This window comes from Hippocampus comes, unplaced genomic scaffold (assembly GCF_001891065.2).
Source record: "Hippocampus comes isolate QL1 unplaced genomic scaffold, H_comes_QL1_v1.1 scaffold78, whole genome shotgun sequence".
Lineage (NCBI taxonomy): Eukaryota > Metazoa > Chordata > Actinopteri > Syngnathiformes > Syngnathidae > Hippocampus > Hippocampus comes.
Window position 1 is genome coordinate 2528657 of NW_017805798.1, and position 15881 is coordinate 2544537.

The window sequence follows — 15881 nt, forward strand, 5'->3', positions numbered from 1 at the left end:
ATCTTTGCTTTTGAAATGAACATTTTTATTCCCAAATTGTCCGATTTGTGCATTTTTGCAAGGTTTCTTGCAAATTGTTTCAACAGTTTTTCAATTGGGCAGCACATCTGCCTTTCATTTGTGAGGTTGAGTTTTCAAATCCCTACTCTGGCCTATTTTATGTGAATTGCACATCTCATGCTTGTGTAAGCTTCCCTCCAAAACAACCAAGTTAGCTTTAAAAAAGGGCGAATGATTGTCTATGTAATGACAGCTAGGATAGGCTCCAGTTCACTCGTGACAATAATGAGAACAAGTTGTACAAAAAAAAAAAAAAAAAAAAAAAGGGGGGAGGGAAAACGAACGAAAACCCCTCACGAAACGTTGCACTTCATGGTTGAGGGATCATATTTGGAGAAGGGAGAGGCAAATCAAATGGTTGTCTTTTCTCATCTCCTCGGGCAAGAGAAAACTCATACCACAACCTTTTTATTGGCATATCGCAGTCCGACAAACATTTCATGACACCAATTGTGCATAAATAACATGTTACATGCACTTATAATAATCATCATGAGTCCTACGACCGCTTCTGAAAATGAAGCGCACCATAAATAGCCGCACCAGCCCTCATACGTTTGACGTTACAGCAATAACGAGACATAAGAAAAACAGCAGGCCTATTGAATAGAAGAGTGTTTTGAAGGAGTCCAACAGTGACAAGACATGTGCACGAGTGTTGCGTCCGATTCTTTTGCGCGCGCACGCACACAATTGTACCGGCACGGGCAGTATTAAACATTTGCAGTGCTCCTGCCGCTTAAAGATGGATTATTTGGCGTTAAATGCGAATTATAAGGTTAAAAAAAATGTTCCTTAAAAACACAGAACGAAGAGATCACCCACACAAAAAAAGTCCAACCTTTGTATATTGTTTAGTTTCTTCTGTAGGAAAATACAACCATTTCCTCCACCTGGTTTGTAACATGACACAAAGACAATAACTGACACTTTTTTGTGGCTCAGTAAGGCTCAGTAAGTCTGAAATGGGAACTTCCTGGCCAAGAAACCTCAAAAACCAAATGGCAAACCTTTGTATATTGTTTAGTTTCTTCTGTAGGAAAATATAACCATTTCCTCCACCTGGGTTCTAACATGACACAAAGACAATAACTGACACTTTTTGTGGCTCAGTAAGGCCCGAAGTCTGAAATGGGAGCTTCCTGGCCAAGAAACCTCAAAAACCAAATGGCAAGCGCTTGCACCGGTGTTTAGAGGTTGATGGGGAGCGTCGGTGATCCCAAGCCATCCTCCAGCCATGGCACAGAGGAAGGGGAGCAGCGCTGCGCGGCGCGTCGGTGGATTCGGCGAAGTCGCAGCATGTACAAGATGATTGACAGGAGAACGATGAAGAAACAAACCAGGAATAAGTAGTGGTTGTTAACGAAGGAGAAGCTGTGCCGCCAGTGAGAGTGCACTCCTTTCAGACTTTCCTGCTGGATGTCCCTGGAGGGGGGAAAAAAAAAGAAAAATGAAGCTCATGACTTCATAGAACTCAATTCTCGGCATACGGAGAACTAAACGCTTCCTCAGAGCCTCACACGGCGCAATGTTTACCGCGGATAAACATGAACAACATCAAAACAAAGACACCAGCTTTCATAAGTACATTAAAAAAAATCTCCAAAATCGCAGAGACACTAAATAAACAATACTTGTTGAACATAGCAGAACGATATCACAAGAGAGAAGGTTAAATATTTAATAAGTGTAGCAAAATGAGAAAAAAAAAATTTCCCTTGATAATATCGCGAGAGCATCAGCCTCAACGCCGGGAGATTCTCGGGTTCGAATATGGGCACCTTGGAGGGGTTTGCATATTTTTTTTTTTCCTTTTTCTTTTCTGGTCAACTAACTTCCTCCCACGTTCCAAAAACATGGATATTATGTTCACTAAAAATTTTAAACTGTCTTTAAGTATGAATATGAGTGTCAATGTTTAGTCAATGCGTGCCCTGTGGTAATGTACGCCACCTTTTGACCAAACGAACAGAAAATGGAAAGAATGGAATGCAACTTTACCCAAATGAAAGCCGAGCTTACCTCAAAGGTAAAAAGCGTGTTCGGAAGAGAATGGCTCCGAGAGTCCACTGGACTTCCTTATCGTAGACTAAAAATGCAGTTTTCAGGTTTTTATAGTCAGGCGGGAAAGAGAAGCCCGAGTGTAATACTTCATACATCCATGCAGATTTAAAACACTGATACCTGTGGACATATATGACAATTTTTCGTGTCAATTGTTGATGCACATTTAAGACACAAAATCTGCCTTGGCAAAATTATGAGGGAGAAACTTACTGGAGTCTGTGGAGATCAGCGTGGGAAGCGTACAAACCCGAGTCAAAGCGTTCCCTCAGAGTCTTCCACTGGGTGGCACAGTAACTCTGAAAATGTGAAACTACTTTATCAGCAAGTCATCACAAGACGGTTATCTTTTTTTTTTTTGTGTATTTATGCATACGCGTGCACACTGACAGTCGAGTATTAAGCTTTGTTAACAGTCAGCGTTTGAGGACAATTTGTGTAAACACAAAACTTTAATACTTTATTTGCTTTTGAGTTGAATGTTTTAACAATCACATTTACAGGTAGACACCTTTAAGATTGGTTGCTGCTCTTCAAATACTGGTTTTGCTAATGAGTCTGAGATTACTTTTCTCTCCTTTTCATAGCGGCACCACCAAAGTCAAATTAAATATGCTTGACACTTGTTTGAATTGCAAAAAAAAAAACAAACAAAAAAAAAAACAAACAAAAAAAAAAACAAACAAAAAAAAAAACAAACAAAAAAAAAAACAAACAAAAAAAAAAACAAACAAAAAAAAAAACAAACAAAAAAAAAAACAAACAAAAAAAAAAACAAACAAAAAAAAAAACCCTACAACAGTATTCCTAGCATCTGTTGCTACTTATTACTCTCAACTCATTCATTAATGAGGCACGTTACTGTTTACCTTGGCAGCTTGGGCATATTTGGAAGCGTTATAGTCTCCGCCCATGCGCAGCACGTCCTCTGTGCAGTAGTAGAATTCAGAGAAACCAAAAAACTGGCTGTTGTTGTAGTCAATGGCCGGCTGGAAGATGCCGTTCAGAGACGTCTGAGGCTCATTGGTGCGGGTGAGAAAGGGGTGAAGCCTAAGTCGGACGAACAGAAAATGGAAAGAATGGAATGCAACTTTACCCAAATGAAAGCCGAGCTTACCTCAAAGGTAAAAAGCGTGTTCGGAAGAGAATGGCTCCGAGAGTCCACTGGACTTCCTTATCGTAGACTAAAAATGCAGTTTTCAGGTTTTTATAGTCAGGCGGGAAAGAGAAGCCCGAGTGTAATACTTCATACATCCATGCAGATTTAAAACACTGATACCTGTGGACATATATGACAATTTTTCGTGTCAATTGTTGATGCACATTTAAGACACAAAATCTGCCTTGGCAAAATTAGGAGGGAGAAACTTACTGGAGTCTGTGGAGATCAGCGTGGGAAGCGTACAAACCCGAGTCAAAGCGTTCCCTCAGAGTCTTCCACTGGGTGGCACAGTAACTCTGAAAATGTGAAATTACTTTATCAGCCAGTCATCACAAGACGTTATCTTTTTTTTTTTTGTGTATTTATGCATAAGCGTGCACAGTGACAGTCGAGTATTAAGCTTTGTTAACAGTCAGCGTTTGAGGCCAATTTGTGTAAACACAAAACTTTAATACTTTTTTATTTGCTTTTGAGTTGAATGTTTTAACAATCACATTTACAGGTAGACACCTTTAAGATTGGTTGCTGCTCTTCAAATACTGGTTTTGCTAATGAGTCTGAGATTACTTTTCTCTCCTTTTCATAGCGGCACCACCAAAGTCAAATTAAATATGCTTGACACTTGTTTGAATTGCAAAAAAAAAAACAAACAAAAAAAAAAACAAACAAAAAAAAAAACCCTACAACAGTATTCCTAGCATCTGTTGCTACTTATTACTCTCAACTCATTCATTAATGAGGCACGTTACTGTTTACCTTGGCAGCTTGGGCATATTTGGAAGCGTTATAGTCTCCGCCCATGCGCAGCACGTCCTCTGTGCAGTAGTAGAATTCAGAGAAACCAAAAAACTGGCTGTTGTTGTAGTCAATGGCCGGCTGGAAGATGCCGTTCAGAGACGTCTGAGGCTCATTGGTGCGGTTGAGAAAGGGTTGAAGCCTAAGTCGGCACTGGTCAAAGTCGCCCGTGCCGAGCACATGGAGCTTCTGTTCAGAGGTGCCGATCTGATCCTGCAGGTCTGTGGGGAGACAGGGGTCCAGCAGGGGCGTCTTTTCCGTCTCGCCGACATGCTGACCTAACAGCCTGGTGAAATCGGTCAGAGATGTTCACGAAAGGGAAAAAGGAAAACGAGTCCGAAGGTCAGGCACTCACTTATTTTGCATGGTGGTGTTTTTTATGAGGCTCTCCTCATATGTTTGGCGTGCTGCGTTTCCACCGAAACCCAGGAAAGTGGACACGTACACACGGTACACATGATCAGTCTGATGGGCATCGCATCCCAGATTAAATTCGGCCAGTAAATTCTTGGCCACTTCCTCCTATGGGACAATTAAAGACTATTAAATGAGATCACAGTGTGGGTTAATTTCTCACAATGCATAAAAAACGATGCCGATTACGACATGACTTTTCATCAGGTACACGAATCTAATGAGAGCCGATAAAAGAGCTGCTTGACAAGTGGTTTGTATAGACGGTCAGAAATGTACCCATTGAAACAAAATGGTTAGTGGTGGTGCCTTACGATACAAGTGACTTGACTGGTGAGTTTTGCTTTGACTTGCGGCGACTGTACAGCGGCGTAGAAGTTAACATCTTTCACAACAAGCAAAAGATATTTGAAGACAAACAGTGCACGTGTAGCTGGACAAATCAACAAAGGCATATATTCTTTATCCTCTTTGAAGAACTACTAATATTAGAGCAGCTTACGCGGTCGGTTAAGAAACTCTTTGCCGTGTGCCTGTTTTATACTGCCCCCAGGTGGCCAGAGCATGCACATCAGAAGGAGCAGCACAATGTCCATTGAAGTGAAGCAAAAATATAGCAAAAATTGTTGAATTCTTTACATTGTATTCAATTGCATCATTTCTGTGTGTGTGTTTTTTTTTTTTATAAAGTGCAATATTAGAGTGCTATTTTGCAGACTACAAATGTTATTTTCCTCCTTTATCCACGTTATTATTCCAAACATACCATTATTATCCTTCAAAGGCAATATTTCCAATACAGAGGTTGGATTTTATCCAATTATACTGTGCAGATGTACCTATTAAAAAGTGCCTGAAATATGATCATCTGAGGTTGTCCTTGACCTAGTCAAAAAAAAATTAATACAATTGATGATATAGTGATAAACTTATACACCATATTCAAATGGAGAGATTGTGTAATTTATTTCAAATAGCTCCGAAAAAGTTCTAAATGTTATTAAGACACCTAAGATCACCTTTAAATTGTAATTAAAATCATTTACAAAAATGTAATAAAAATTAATTTCATTTCTTTAAAATTCCTAAACTGTATTTTTAAAAAAAATGTGTTTGAAGGTCTTTCTCTCCATAAAATCAGTAAAACATCCTGCTACGGATACATGCAACAGGCTTACAGTAAGTGATGCATGGAGAGTAGACGGTCTCCACGGGACAAGAATGGTGCACAGTGTCAACCAGGGAGCAGAAGAAAGAATGAGTGACACAACCAAAGAGCAGAAAAAAACATATTTGGTCGTGGATAATAACCTGTTGTGGAGATGCAAAGCTTACACTTTTGGGCACTTCAAATGCAATCTGTGTGGAAACGCCGCCCATGTCCAACACCCCAGCAGTCCTTTTTCTCACCAGTGCCGCCTGTTGATCACTGCCCGGGACATTGACCTCTACAACAGCGTCTCCATCTTGACAGGAGAGCAGGACATAGGTCAGAAAGAGGTTACAGCAGGTGATAACTGGGTCACAAAAAAAAAATCCTAATGTTGCACAACATTTTTGGAATTAACAAAAACGCAACAGACTGGGAAACTTGTAAAACACCATTCCTTGGTGTCCTTACCATTATGCGCATGCTGAAATTTTCCAAGGACAAAGTTGATTCCAATCCACGCATAGATCCCTGAAATCAACGAGAACATCTTTGAGAGTTAATATACGTTGTGTGGACAATATATGCGCACAAAAATCAGCTCAAGCAGGGTTTTGAACGTGAAAGACTTCATTACTTCACCTTTTGACAACCGCTGAGGTTGACGCATTCAGGAATGCATAACACGTTGGGCCCATATAGCATTAAATGAGCCATTGTGTGTGCATGTAATTTGAGAAAGACGGAAGCTACCTCTTGGGCCCCACATGAGATAAGATTGCGGCCCTGCTAGGATAAGCACTTGAGAAACCTGATTGATGGACAGTATTTACCGCGGGTCACCAGCATGGCACTCGCTGGGACCAGGTCCTCGTTGAAAATTATTGTAAGGAATCACCATGGTCAGTGGCTTCACCGTGATGAAAATCATGAATTTTTAATCATATATAATTCAAAGGTCATTTGAACACGTTTCAGAAATGTGGATCGAACTGGCAGCCCCTTTGCATTGATCAATAGCCAAGAAGTAGAGCTTGCTTTGAACTAGTTTGGTGAGCCCTGGTTATGCAGAAAGAGTTCAATTCAAGCGCTGCATCAAACTGACAACTGAGAAGAATAAATGCCCAATTCTGATTTTCAGAGTTAGAGATGATTACTTTCTTAATATGTTTATTACTGTGGTGGCAGTATCCAGTGGTGTATAACTATCCTGGATTATAAGAGCTCTTTCTAATACTGTAAATAATAATAATAATAATAATAATAATAATAACAATTGAGAAAGAAAAATACCAGGTAGTCAATTTGCATTGAATTACCTTCCAATTTTCCGGAAATGACTTCGACGTGAGAATCTGAGAACAGGAAGTTGAAGTGCACTGGGATGTCTGTTCGCAAATCTTCCAGAATTGCCTCCTGTTGACTGATATGAAGACAACAACACCTTTTGCATTACAGCGGCACTTTGACTTTGTGAGTTCTTCAAGCTACAGTAAGTGCTGTCGCTTGTACCGCCAAGTTTTTTTCGACTTGAGTTGCACGAAATAATTTGAGTCACAACCGCGAGCTATGGTGACAGCAAACTCCACAAGTTGCAGTTTGGCAGACTGAACCCCTTTTAGAAAAAGAGAACTCTTTATTCCTACTCCCAGTGCAAGTTTACTGTAAAACGAAAAATAAAGAAATGACACAAAGTTTGCATTGATATCATTTGCAATTTAAAACTTAAAAAAAAAAAAATATATATATATATATAGTTTTACATTTGAGCACAAGTGGAAGCAGGACATCAACATGAAGTATGTCTATTTATTCACTGCGTCAAATTGTATTTATTCACTGGGGAAAGTCACTTTGACATAGAAATGCATTACGTTATGAGGGTGTTCACAGAAGGAATTAAAAATCGCTCAACATACAACATAAAAGTTGATGCGCTCCAGGAAGGAATTTTATTTTGCAGACTACAAATGTTATTTTCCTCCTTTATCCACGTTATTATTCCAAACATACCATTATTATCCTTCAAAGGCAATATTTCCAATACAGAGGTTGGATTTTATCCAATTATACTGTGCAGATGTACCTATTAAAAAGTGCCTGAAATATGATCATCTGAGGTTGTCCTTGACCTAGTCAAAAAAAATTAATACAATTGATGATATAGTCATAAACTTATACACCATATTCAAATGGAGAGATTGCGTAATTTATTTCAAATAGCTCCGAAAAAGTTCTAAATGTTATTAAGACACCTAAGATCACCTTTAAATTGTAATTAAAATCATTTACAAAAATGTAATAAAAATTAATTTCATTTCTTTAAAATTCCTAAACTGTATTTTTAAAAAAAATGTGTTTGAAGGTCTTTCTCTCCATAAAATCAGTAAAACATCCTGCTACGGATACATGCAACAGGCTTACAGTAAGTGATGCATGGAGAGTAGACGGTCTCCACGGGACAAGAATGGTGCACAGTGTCAACCAGGGAGCAGAAGAAAGAATGAGTGACACAACCAAAGAGCAGAAAAAAACATATTTGGTCGTGGATAATAACCTGTTGTGGAGATGCAAAGCTTACACTTTTGGGCACTTCAAATGCAATCTGTGTGGAAACGCCGCCCATGTCCAACACACCAGCAGTCCTTTTTCTCACCAGCGCCGCCTGTTGATCACTGCCCGGGACATTGATCTCTACAACAGCGTCTCCATCTTGACAGGAGAGCAGGACATAGGTCAGAAAGAGGTTACAGCAGGTGATAACTGGGTCACAAAAAAAAAAAATCCTCATGTTGCACAACATTTTTGGAATTAACAAAAACGCAACAGACTGGGAAACTTGTAAAACACCATTCCTTGGTGTCCTTACCATTATGCGCATGCTGAAATTTTCCAAGGACAAAGTTGATTCCAATCCACGCATAGATCCCTGAAATCAACGAGAACATCTTTGAGAGTTAATATACGTTGTGTGGACAATATATGCGCACAAAAATCAGCTCAAGCAGGGTTTTGAACGTGAAAGACTTCATTACTTCACCTTTTGACAACCGCTGAGGTTGACGCATTCAGGAATGCATAACACGTTGGGCCCATATAGCATTAAATGAGCCATTGTGTGTGCATGTAATTTGAGAAAGACGGAAGCTACCTCTTGGGCCCCACATGAGATAAGATTGGATCCTCTGCTGCTCCATTACAGTCATCTCAATGTCATTCACATCTTCAAAAAAACAGGTCCCCCCTTGATGATCCCCGAGAGTTTGGGAATGAGGGGTGGACATACTGTACATCACACAGAGATAGCTCCCTACTCACCTGAACTTTCTCCATCACGAACAGGAGGGGAACTGTTGGAGAACAGGTCCCCCCTTGATGATCCCAGAGAGTTTGGGAATGGGGGGTGGACATACTGTACATCACACAGAGATAGTTCAGGTGAGTAGGGAGCTTTCTCCATCACGAACAGGAGGGGAACTGTTGGAGGCTCAGGGCAATATGAGCATGAAGCAGTCACTAGTTATCCTGTCAGATATATCTCACCTCTTCTTGAGCAATTACCAAAGCAAACGCCCCGGGATGTCTATGTAATTGTGCAAAAACTCGTAGCTTGGGTTTGACATATGTTGAGGCACCAGTCATTGTACTCTTGTGACACAGTACATTCTCAGCACACAAACGAACCTGCCCATGATGAAGAAGGTGCTCAGCGTCTTGGTCTCATTCGTGTAAAGGCATCAGTCTGTAGGATGGACGAAGAAACTCGAGCTTTCGGACCACTCCATCTCGGTTTGCTCACGCCTTCCCATTACCTTGCATTGGCAAAAATCGGATGTTCATCGTTGATTCTCCTTCTTTCGGCTCCTTTGGAAGAAGGTCTCACTGTAATAGTTAACCGCAGAGCTGAATTCTTCGTCGTTAATATTTGTTTCGATGCGCAAATCAAGGAGAGAAAAACAAAATATTAACAAGATTAAAAAGAAAACAGCTGCTGTTTGCTAGCGTTAGCGTCATCATTCCAACACAACGCTGGGAGTGAAAGTCAGCATTATTTAACACTCATCGGAGTCGGTGGGGTAACTACTTGCACGCGACATTGAACATGTTGCATACTTACATTTAAAAATGGCAAATTCCTAAATTTTTGCGTACCATCGTCCTCCGTGTGACACCAACCTGCTACCCGGCTAATGTGGACGAGTATGTGGCAAGTCGCCTTCCGAGTGACGTGTTATTATAATTCTCCAGTTAGTGCGTTTGATTTTTTGTTCTGGGTTAGCCGAATGTTCCAGGGCCAAGTGGTCACACCGTACAACTTGTTACAATACCGCCCATCGGCGTCTGTGAAAGTTCAAATTAGAGCTTCGTCATTCTCGTTTGGGAGCAAATTAAAAGTTGTCTCTATCTACTAGAACTAGATCAATACCGTATATGTTATTTAAATGGTCATGCAAAAATTAATATTCTAAATTATTAATTCTAATTATGTAACATTCCCTCATAATATTGAATTGAACGCACTGTTTATTAGAATAGATGTTAGCCACATTACGTAAAACCTTTTTATTCAGCACAGAAGCGATATGTTCAGTTTAGGGGGGAAAAAAATCAACAAATTGGTGCAGATGGGATACTCTATTTCAGTACAGGAAGTCTGTATAGTATTAAGTAGCACAGTATAGTTAGTGAATTGGTATATGATCAGGCTTGGGGAGTAACGTATTAAGGATACAAAACATATGTACAGTAATTGAATTCTGTTACAGTTTAATAAAAAACATATTTCGATTACAAGCACATTTTACTCAAATTTGTCTTCTCCACACACCCGGCTAATTTGAAAGCAACATGGAGGGAAAGTGGTGAGCGCTACTTACTGTTTGGGACAAAGGGCTGATTTATTTTAAACAATATCTACAAAGACAAGTGTGAGCTGTCAGAGGCCTGCGGCACCACAACACTCTTCTCTGTCACATTTCAAATTTCTAAAATATTTATCGTTACGTTATCGGGACTTTAAAAATCTGCATTGCGTGATTTGAACATTCAAGGAGACAATTTGTTTACATATTAACGGCAGGATTTAAGATTTGAGAAAAAGACTGTTTGCAGGTTAAACATTGACTTTTAAAATGGTTGTCATTTCAATTGCATAACAAGTTGCACATCTCCTCACTACACCCAGACAACTTGCGCTCGACTTGACCTTTTGCATTCTGTCCACTGCATGTGACTGATTTGCCAGCAATGACTCACGTCTACACACTTTAGTCTCTTGCTCCGCTGCATTATGCCTTTCACAGTAATCATCTCAACATCGGTTCTTTGCAGGTCAAGGTGTGTCACTCTTTCGAGTGGTTTGAGAACACAGTGAGCAGAAGCTCCTAAAGAGTGGTGTCGGAAGCCAGGCGGATCCGCGGAAAATTGCCATGTATGCAAGTTGCACATCTCCTCACTACACCCAGACAACTTGCGCTCGACTTGACCTTTTGCATTCTGTCCACTGCATGTGACTGATTTGCCAGCAATGACTCACGTCTACACACTTTAGTCTCTTGCTCCGCTGCATTATGCCTTTCACAGTAATCATCTCAACATCGGTTCTTTGCAGGTCAAGGTGTGTCACTCTTTCGAGTGGTTTGAGAACACAGTGAGCAGAAGCTCCCTAAAGAGTGGTGTCGGAAGCCAGACCGCAGTACATTTTGCAGAATATGGTTGAGTCGACACGGTAAAGAGACCAAGGAGAGCCTCTGGAGTAAAGGGGAACCAGTCAGGAGGCAGTAGATCACCCTCATCAAAGACATCCAGGACATGGGAGGCCGCATTTGGTGATGCCCATATGAGAAACTGCAGACAAAACACATCAATGAACACATTAACACTGTACCGTTTCTGCCTTTTAACCTAAAACGTATTCCTAAACTTGAGTCCAATGATATCTTCTGAATTGTTGCTTTTCTCTCCTCATGTCGTGAATATTGCAATTCTAATCTGTCTCTACAAAACCTAGACTATCTCTAATTAGTCCAGAAACCACAACAAGGTTTTTGTGTCATCTCATTGGTTCAGCTACATCACTCCTGATTTGCCTTCCTTGCACCGGCTTGACGTCTTTTCATTCCATATATTTAGAATAATTTTATACTGCGCTGGGCATTTTTTTAGGCTATGAAAAAAAGCACAAAACAATAATTTTGTGCTGAGTGTTTTTAGGTCCCTAAAAAAAAATCTTCAATGTTACAAACAATCTAAAGATAGGCCAATAATTCAAGGTTCCACTGCTCTTTCATTTGAGCTGATAGTGTGATTTTTTTTTTTTTTTAGAAAGCACTAAAAAAATCACTTTTGGCAGCTAATGTGAAATTAACACAACTAGAAGGTCAACCAATGTCACAGAGAAGATTGTCTTCAACCTTCTGTTCACATTCCGTTGTGCTAAATATCATTTGTAGTCTTACTTGAGTGTCAGAGAGCAAAGGTTGGGCAGACTTGGAAGCTCGCGCTCATCCGGCTCTCCATGCAGAGCCGGGGTGGGAGGCTCTGCGCGGATGAGCAAGTCTTTGAGTTTGGGACAGGCCCGGATGAGCTCCAGTAGCGGTGACTGAGGGTTCGTTTTCACTCCCTCCAAGGTGAGTGACACGAGGGAGGAACCTGACACTTGCAAGGCAGGGAGGAGATCCTGGAGAGGGCCTTGGTGCTGCACGGAGAGACTTCTCAGCTGACCTGACCACGACTGCAGCCCTGTTGCCAAAAGAGAGGGCAAACTTCTTCCTCCATCGTTCTCTTCCTCTTCAACTCTCACAGATATAGAAGTGATGTTTGGGCACAAACAGCCAAAAATGTCCAGAGACTCACATGTTAAATGTTTCACATCTCTTAAGCGCAGTGTTAGACGTTCATCACTGCCTATTTCCTTTGCATCATTCTGAGAGCAACCTTCCTCATCATCCTCACTTTCACTCACATCTTGCGCTTCGGCACTCGCCGTCTTAGATGTCTGCTGTGAGCGCCTGCTCTCCCTCCACACTTCCTCCAACCTAGGCAGTCTTTCTCTACTGGCGAATGCATCCACCTTTGTAAAGTCTCTGTGCTGGATCAGCCAGCAAGCCTGCAAGAGGTTCTCCACAGCCAATCTCTCTAGGTAAGGCAGAGCAAGGAGCAGGTACGCCACTAACGCGAGAAGGTCTCCCTCCTCTTCCCCGAAGCCAATATCAAGAGCGAGCAAACTACACAGACGCAGCGGAGACGCAGATGTGGAAGAGGAAGAGCCAGAAGGCGAACATTTAGACAAAGAACTGAAACCGCCGAGGGGAAGGAGCGCAGCGGGAGAGAGTAAGTGGCATCCGGATACATCCAAATGGCGAAGTAAAGGGCAGCAGAGGACGATGGTCTTGATGACACCGGCGTCACATGAAGTGCCCGCCAGGGAAAGTGAACGCAGGGCAGGTAGACAGCGCAGGGTGTCTGACAGCGCCCTGGAAGGTAGCTGTTGAGCTCCAGATAGGCTGAGGTTGCGCAGGCCCTACAGAATGTATGAAAAGACATCAGTTGCATTCATACTTTGTCCTCAGATGAGAGACAAGTGGTAGTTGGGAATCCAGAACGATGACCCAATAGGAGAATTGTATGGGCAGGTGAGGTTATACTAAGCACACAGCAGTTCATAAGGAAGTAAACTTCTTTGAAGACAGACTATTGTTTGTGTTACAGCACATGGAGTAAATATAAAAGTCTACACACCCTTGTTCCAAGGCCAGGTTTTTGTGATTAAAAAAATCAGACAGAGACACATCACTTCTAAACTTTTTCCACCGTTAATGTGACTGACAACCTTGACAACTCAACTGAGTGGAGAGTGGAAGTGAACCAAACAACTGAAATTATGCGGTCGCACAAAGTGTGCAGATCCTCAAATAACTATGAAATGGCTGCGTTCAAAATAAACGGATCACATTTAAACTCATGTTAAATATGAGTCAACACACACCTGCCATCATCAGTATTAAAATTAAATGTAAGGTCATGTTTTTTTTTTAAAGCAACTCATAAAACTTGTGTACCACTTCAAAGTTCAGAGACGCTGATATTTTAGGTAACTATTTTTTTTACAATGTCACTATCTAGTATGACGCAGTATATAGATACAGTTTTCCCAACAAGTTTGTCTGACCTGGCAGCGTGCAGCAATCATGGCACACAGGGCAGAGGTAACTAGGCCGGGACAGGTCTCCAGGGATAGGCCTCTCAGCTGGGGTACTATCAGTAGATGGAGGGCAGCACGGGAAAGCTTCCTTCTCGAGCACAGCAAACGTGTCAGCTCTTCCACCAACTCGCCAGCTATTAGAGAGAGCGGGAGGGGGCACAGCAGAGAGTTACGTGGGTGAGATCATAATTACTTGATATGGCAATTTTAATCAGTGTGGTGCATATGTAAAGTGTGCCTGTGACTCACAGAGCAAATTGAAAGGTCCCATGATGTGAAGGAAAGAATAATGATCTATGTAGTTATCAGCGTAATCTTTCACCCACACATTCTTCATATTGTCAGCCAAGCTCAGTAGACAAAGCCGAGTCAGTGTAGGCACAGAGTCATCCTCATCCATCACCCGACTGCGCCTCGTCTTCCTCCACTTGGGCTGAGCTTTCACCCTCTGGTCCCCAGAGGCTCGGAACAGGGGCATCTTTGCAGACCCCAATCAGATCGGTGGGGCTCCCAGGTCACAGAACAGTTCTTGCAAGACATAATGATAAATGTATCTATCCACTTTGTGTGCCACTTGTTGAAGCTTGTCCCAGTGGTTAAAAAGTGAAACTTATCGTGTTAAAGCTGAATTTATTTTGTATTTTGTTTTTATTTTATTTTTTTATATTGCATTCTGTACTGTGTACAATTCAGTTTTTAACATTTATTTTGTGCATGCAAATACTGTACTTGTTTTCTACTTTCTTCCCTCCAAATTTTGCTGCTATAAATTGCGAATTTCTCCATTGTGACAATAAGGTTTTCTTATCTTATCTTATTTATTGGGCAGCAATGCGCGTCTGTCTAAAAATTCAAAAATCAACCCCCCCCCCAAAAAAAAGCTACCGCACTGAAAGGTCATGAATGACTCAAGCGCATATGAGTGAAAAACACTGTAGTGTGTAATAGACATTATTGTATTGCAAAAAATGAAGACAGTTCAGTAGCTCTGATGAACAGCATATTACACAGTAATGTACACCCCTGAGTTGCTTCTCACACAGCATTACCCGTAAAAGCAAATACTTGCTACTCACCACAAATAATCAAATTGGCTGAATTATTTTATAAATAAATGTGATCGTTCAGTGGGGCTTACTTGTCAGGTTGAAGAATAGGAACCAGTTTTTGAAAGTTTGGGCAAAGCCACTTCCTAAAAACAAAATCACTTCCTGGTTGTAAGGCTTTCGGATTGGCTGATGATTTTTGACTAAGCCCCGAATTTCGTCTTTCAGGCATACTGTATTTATTTTTTTTTCCCCGAAAGAACAGATGAGGGCGGTGTGATCATATCTTAAGCAAGTGAGGACTCTGGCTTCAACGAACTTATTCAAGTTCCAACCCCCCCCCCCCCCCCCCCCCACACACACACACACACACGCACTCAAATCTCCCCAACAGACTTATACAGTCAACGCCGCACTCGCGACTGCTGGGAAATGTCCCACTTGGAGCTTGGAGTCTACCTGGTCGTCATAGCGTTGTGGTTGAACATTAACTAAAATCACAGCTGAAAACCATGATAAGGTAGTAAAATATTTTCTTTAGCTGTAACAAGGTCATTTGACATTCACCAAACCGGACAGCAACGCCAAACTTTTTTTTTTTTAATTTAGTAATGCAGAGGTGTTAGTCATATCTACGTACGCATAACATTTGATTCTCCGAACCAGACTCCTTTAACGTCTTTGCTGCAACTAGAAATTCTGTCCATTAAAGTTAGGAGCAAAATCGGTGATGAACTCGACATCCTTGGAGTCCAAGCCTAACAGTAAAGGAACCTGACTTACTACCGGCAATGCGTCGAACGCTTTCTCTAACTCTACAAAACAGAAGTGGGAATGGTTGGGCCAACTCCGGTGCACCCTTAAAGACCCTGTTGAGCGGTCTGCTGTTCCATGGCCAGAATGAAACCCACACTGCTCTGCCAGAAGATGAGATTCGCCTTCCAGACGGATCCTCTGCTTCAGCACCAGCCTGGCCGTCTTTCTTAA

The 15881-nt window shown here is 41.3% G+C and overlaps 2 protein-coding genes across 3 annotated transcripts; both read right to left on the minus strand.

The window, feature by feature from the left end:
• Positions 1-1091: 1091 nt before the first annotated feature.
• On the minus strand, positions 1092-7097 carry entpd4 (ectonucleoside triphosphate diphosphohydrolase 4; the record flags this gene model as incomplete). Its single annotated transcript, XM_019885537.1, has 8 exons — positions 1092-1485; positions 3242-3403; positions 3497-3582; positions 4043-4367; positions 4437-4603; positions 5831-5961; positions 6117-6176; positions 6965-7097. Coding segments are annotated over 8 exons (1299 nt in total), but the record flags the coding sequence as incomplete, so codon positions are not given.
• A 3988-nt stretch (positions 7098-11085) lies between these two features.
• LOC109525214 (uncharacterized) lies at positions 11086-15089 on the minus strand. 2 transcript variants are annotated; one of them, XM_019885532.1, is made up of 5 exons: positions 14987-15089; positions 14098-14376; positions 13816-13982; positions 12104-13167; positions 11086-11492 (listed from the first exon to the last, which is right to left on the minus strand). In XM_019885532.1, the coding sequence occupies exons 2-5, from the start codon at positions 14324-14326 to the stop codon at positions 11258-11260; spliced, it is 1695 nt and encodes a 564-aa protein (XP_019741091.1). In that variant the 5' UTR covers positions 14327-14376; positions 14987-15089; the 3' UTR covers positions 11086-11257. The 2 variants fall into 2 exon arrangements, with proteins under 2 accessions (XP_019741091.1, XP_019741092.1); XM_019885533.1 differs by having other exon boundaries at positions 14925-15078.
• Positions 15090-15881: the final 792 nt, after the last annotated feature.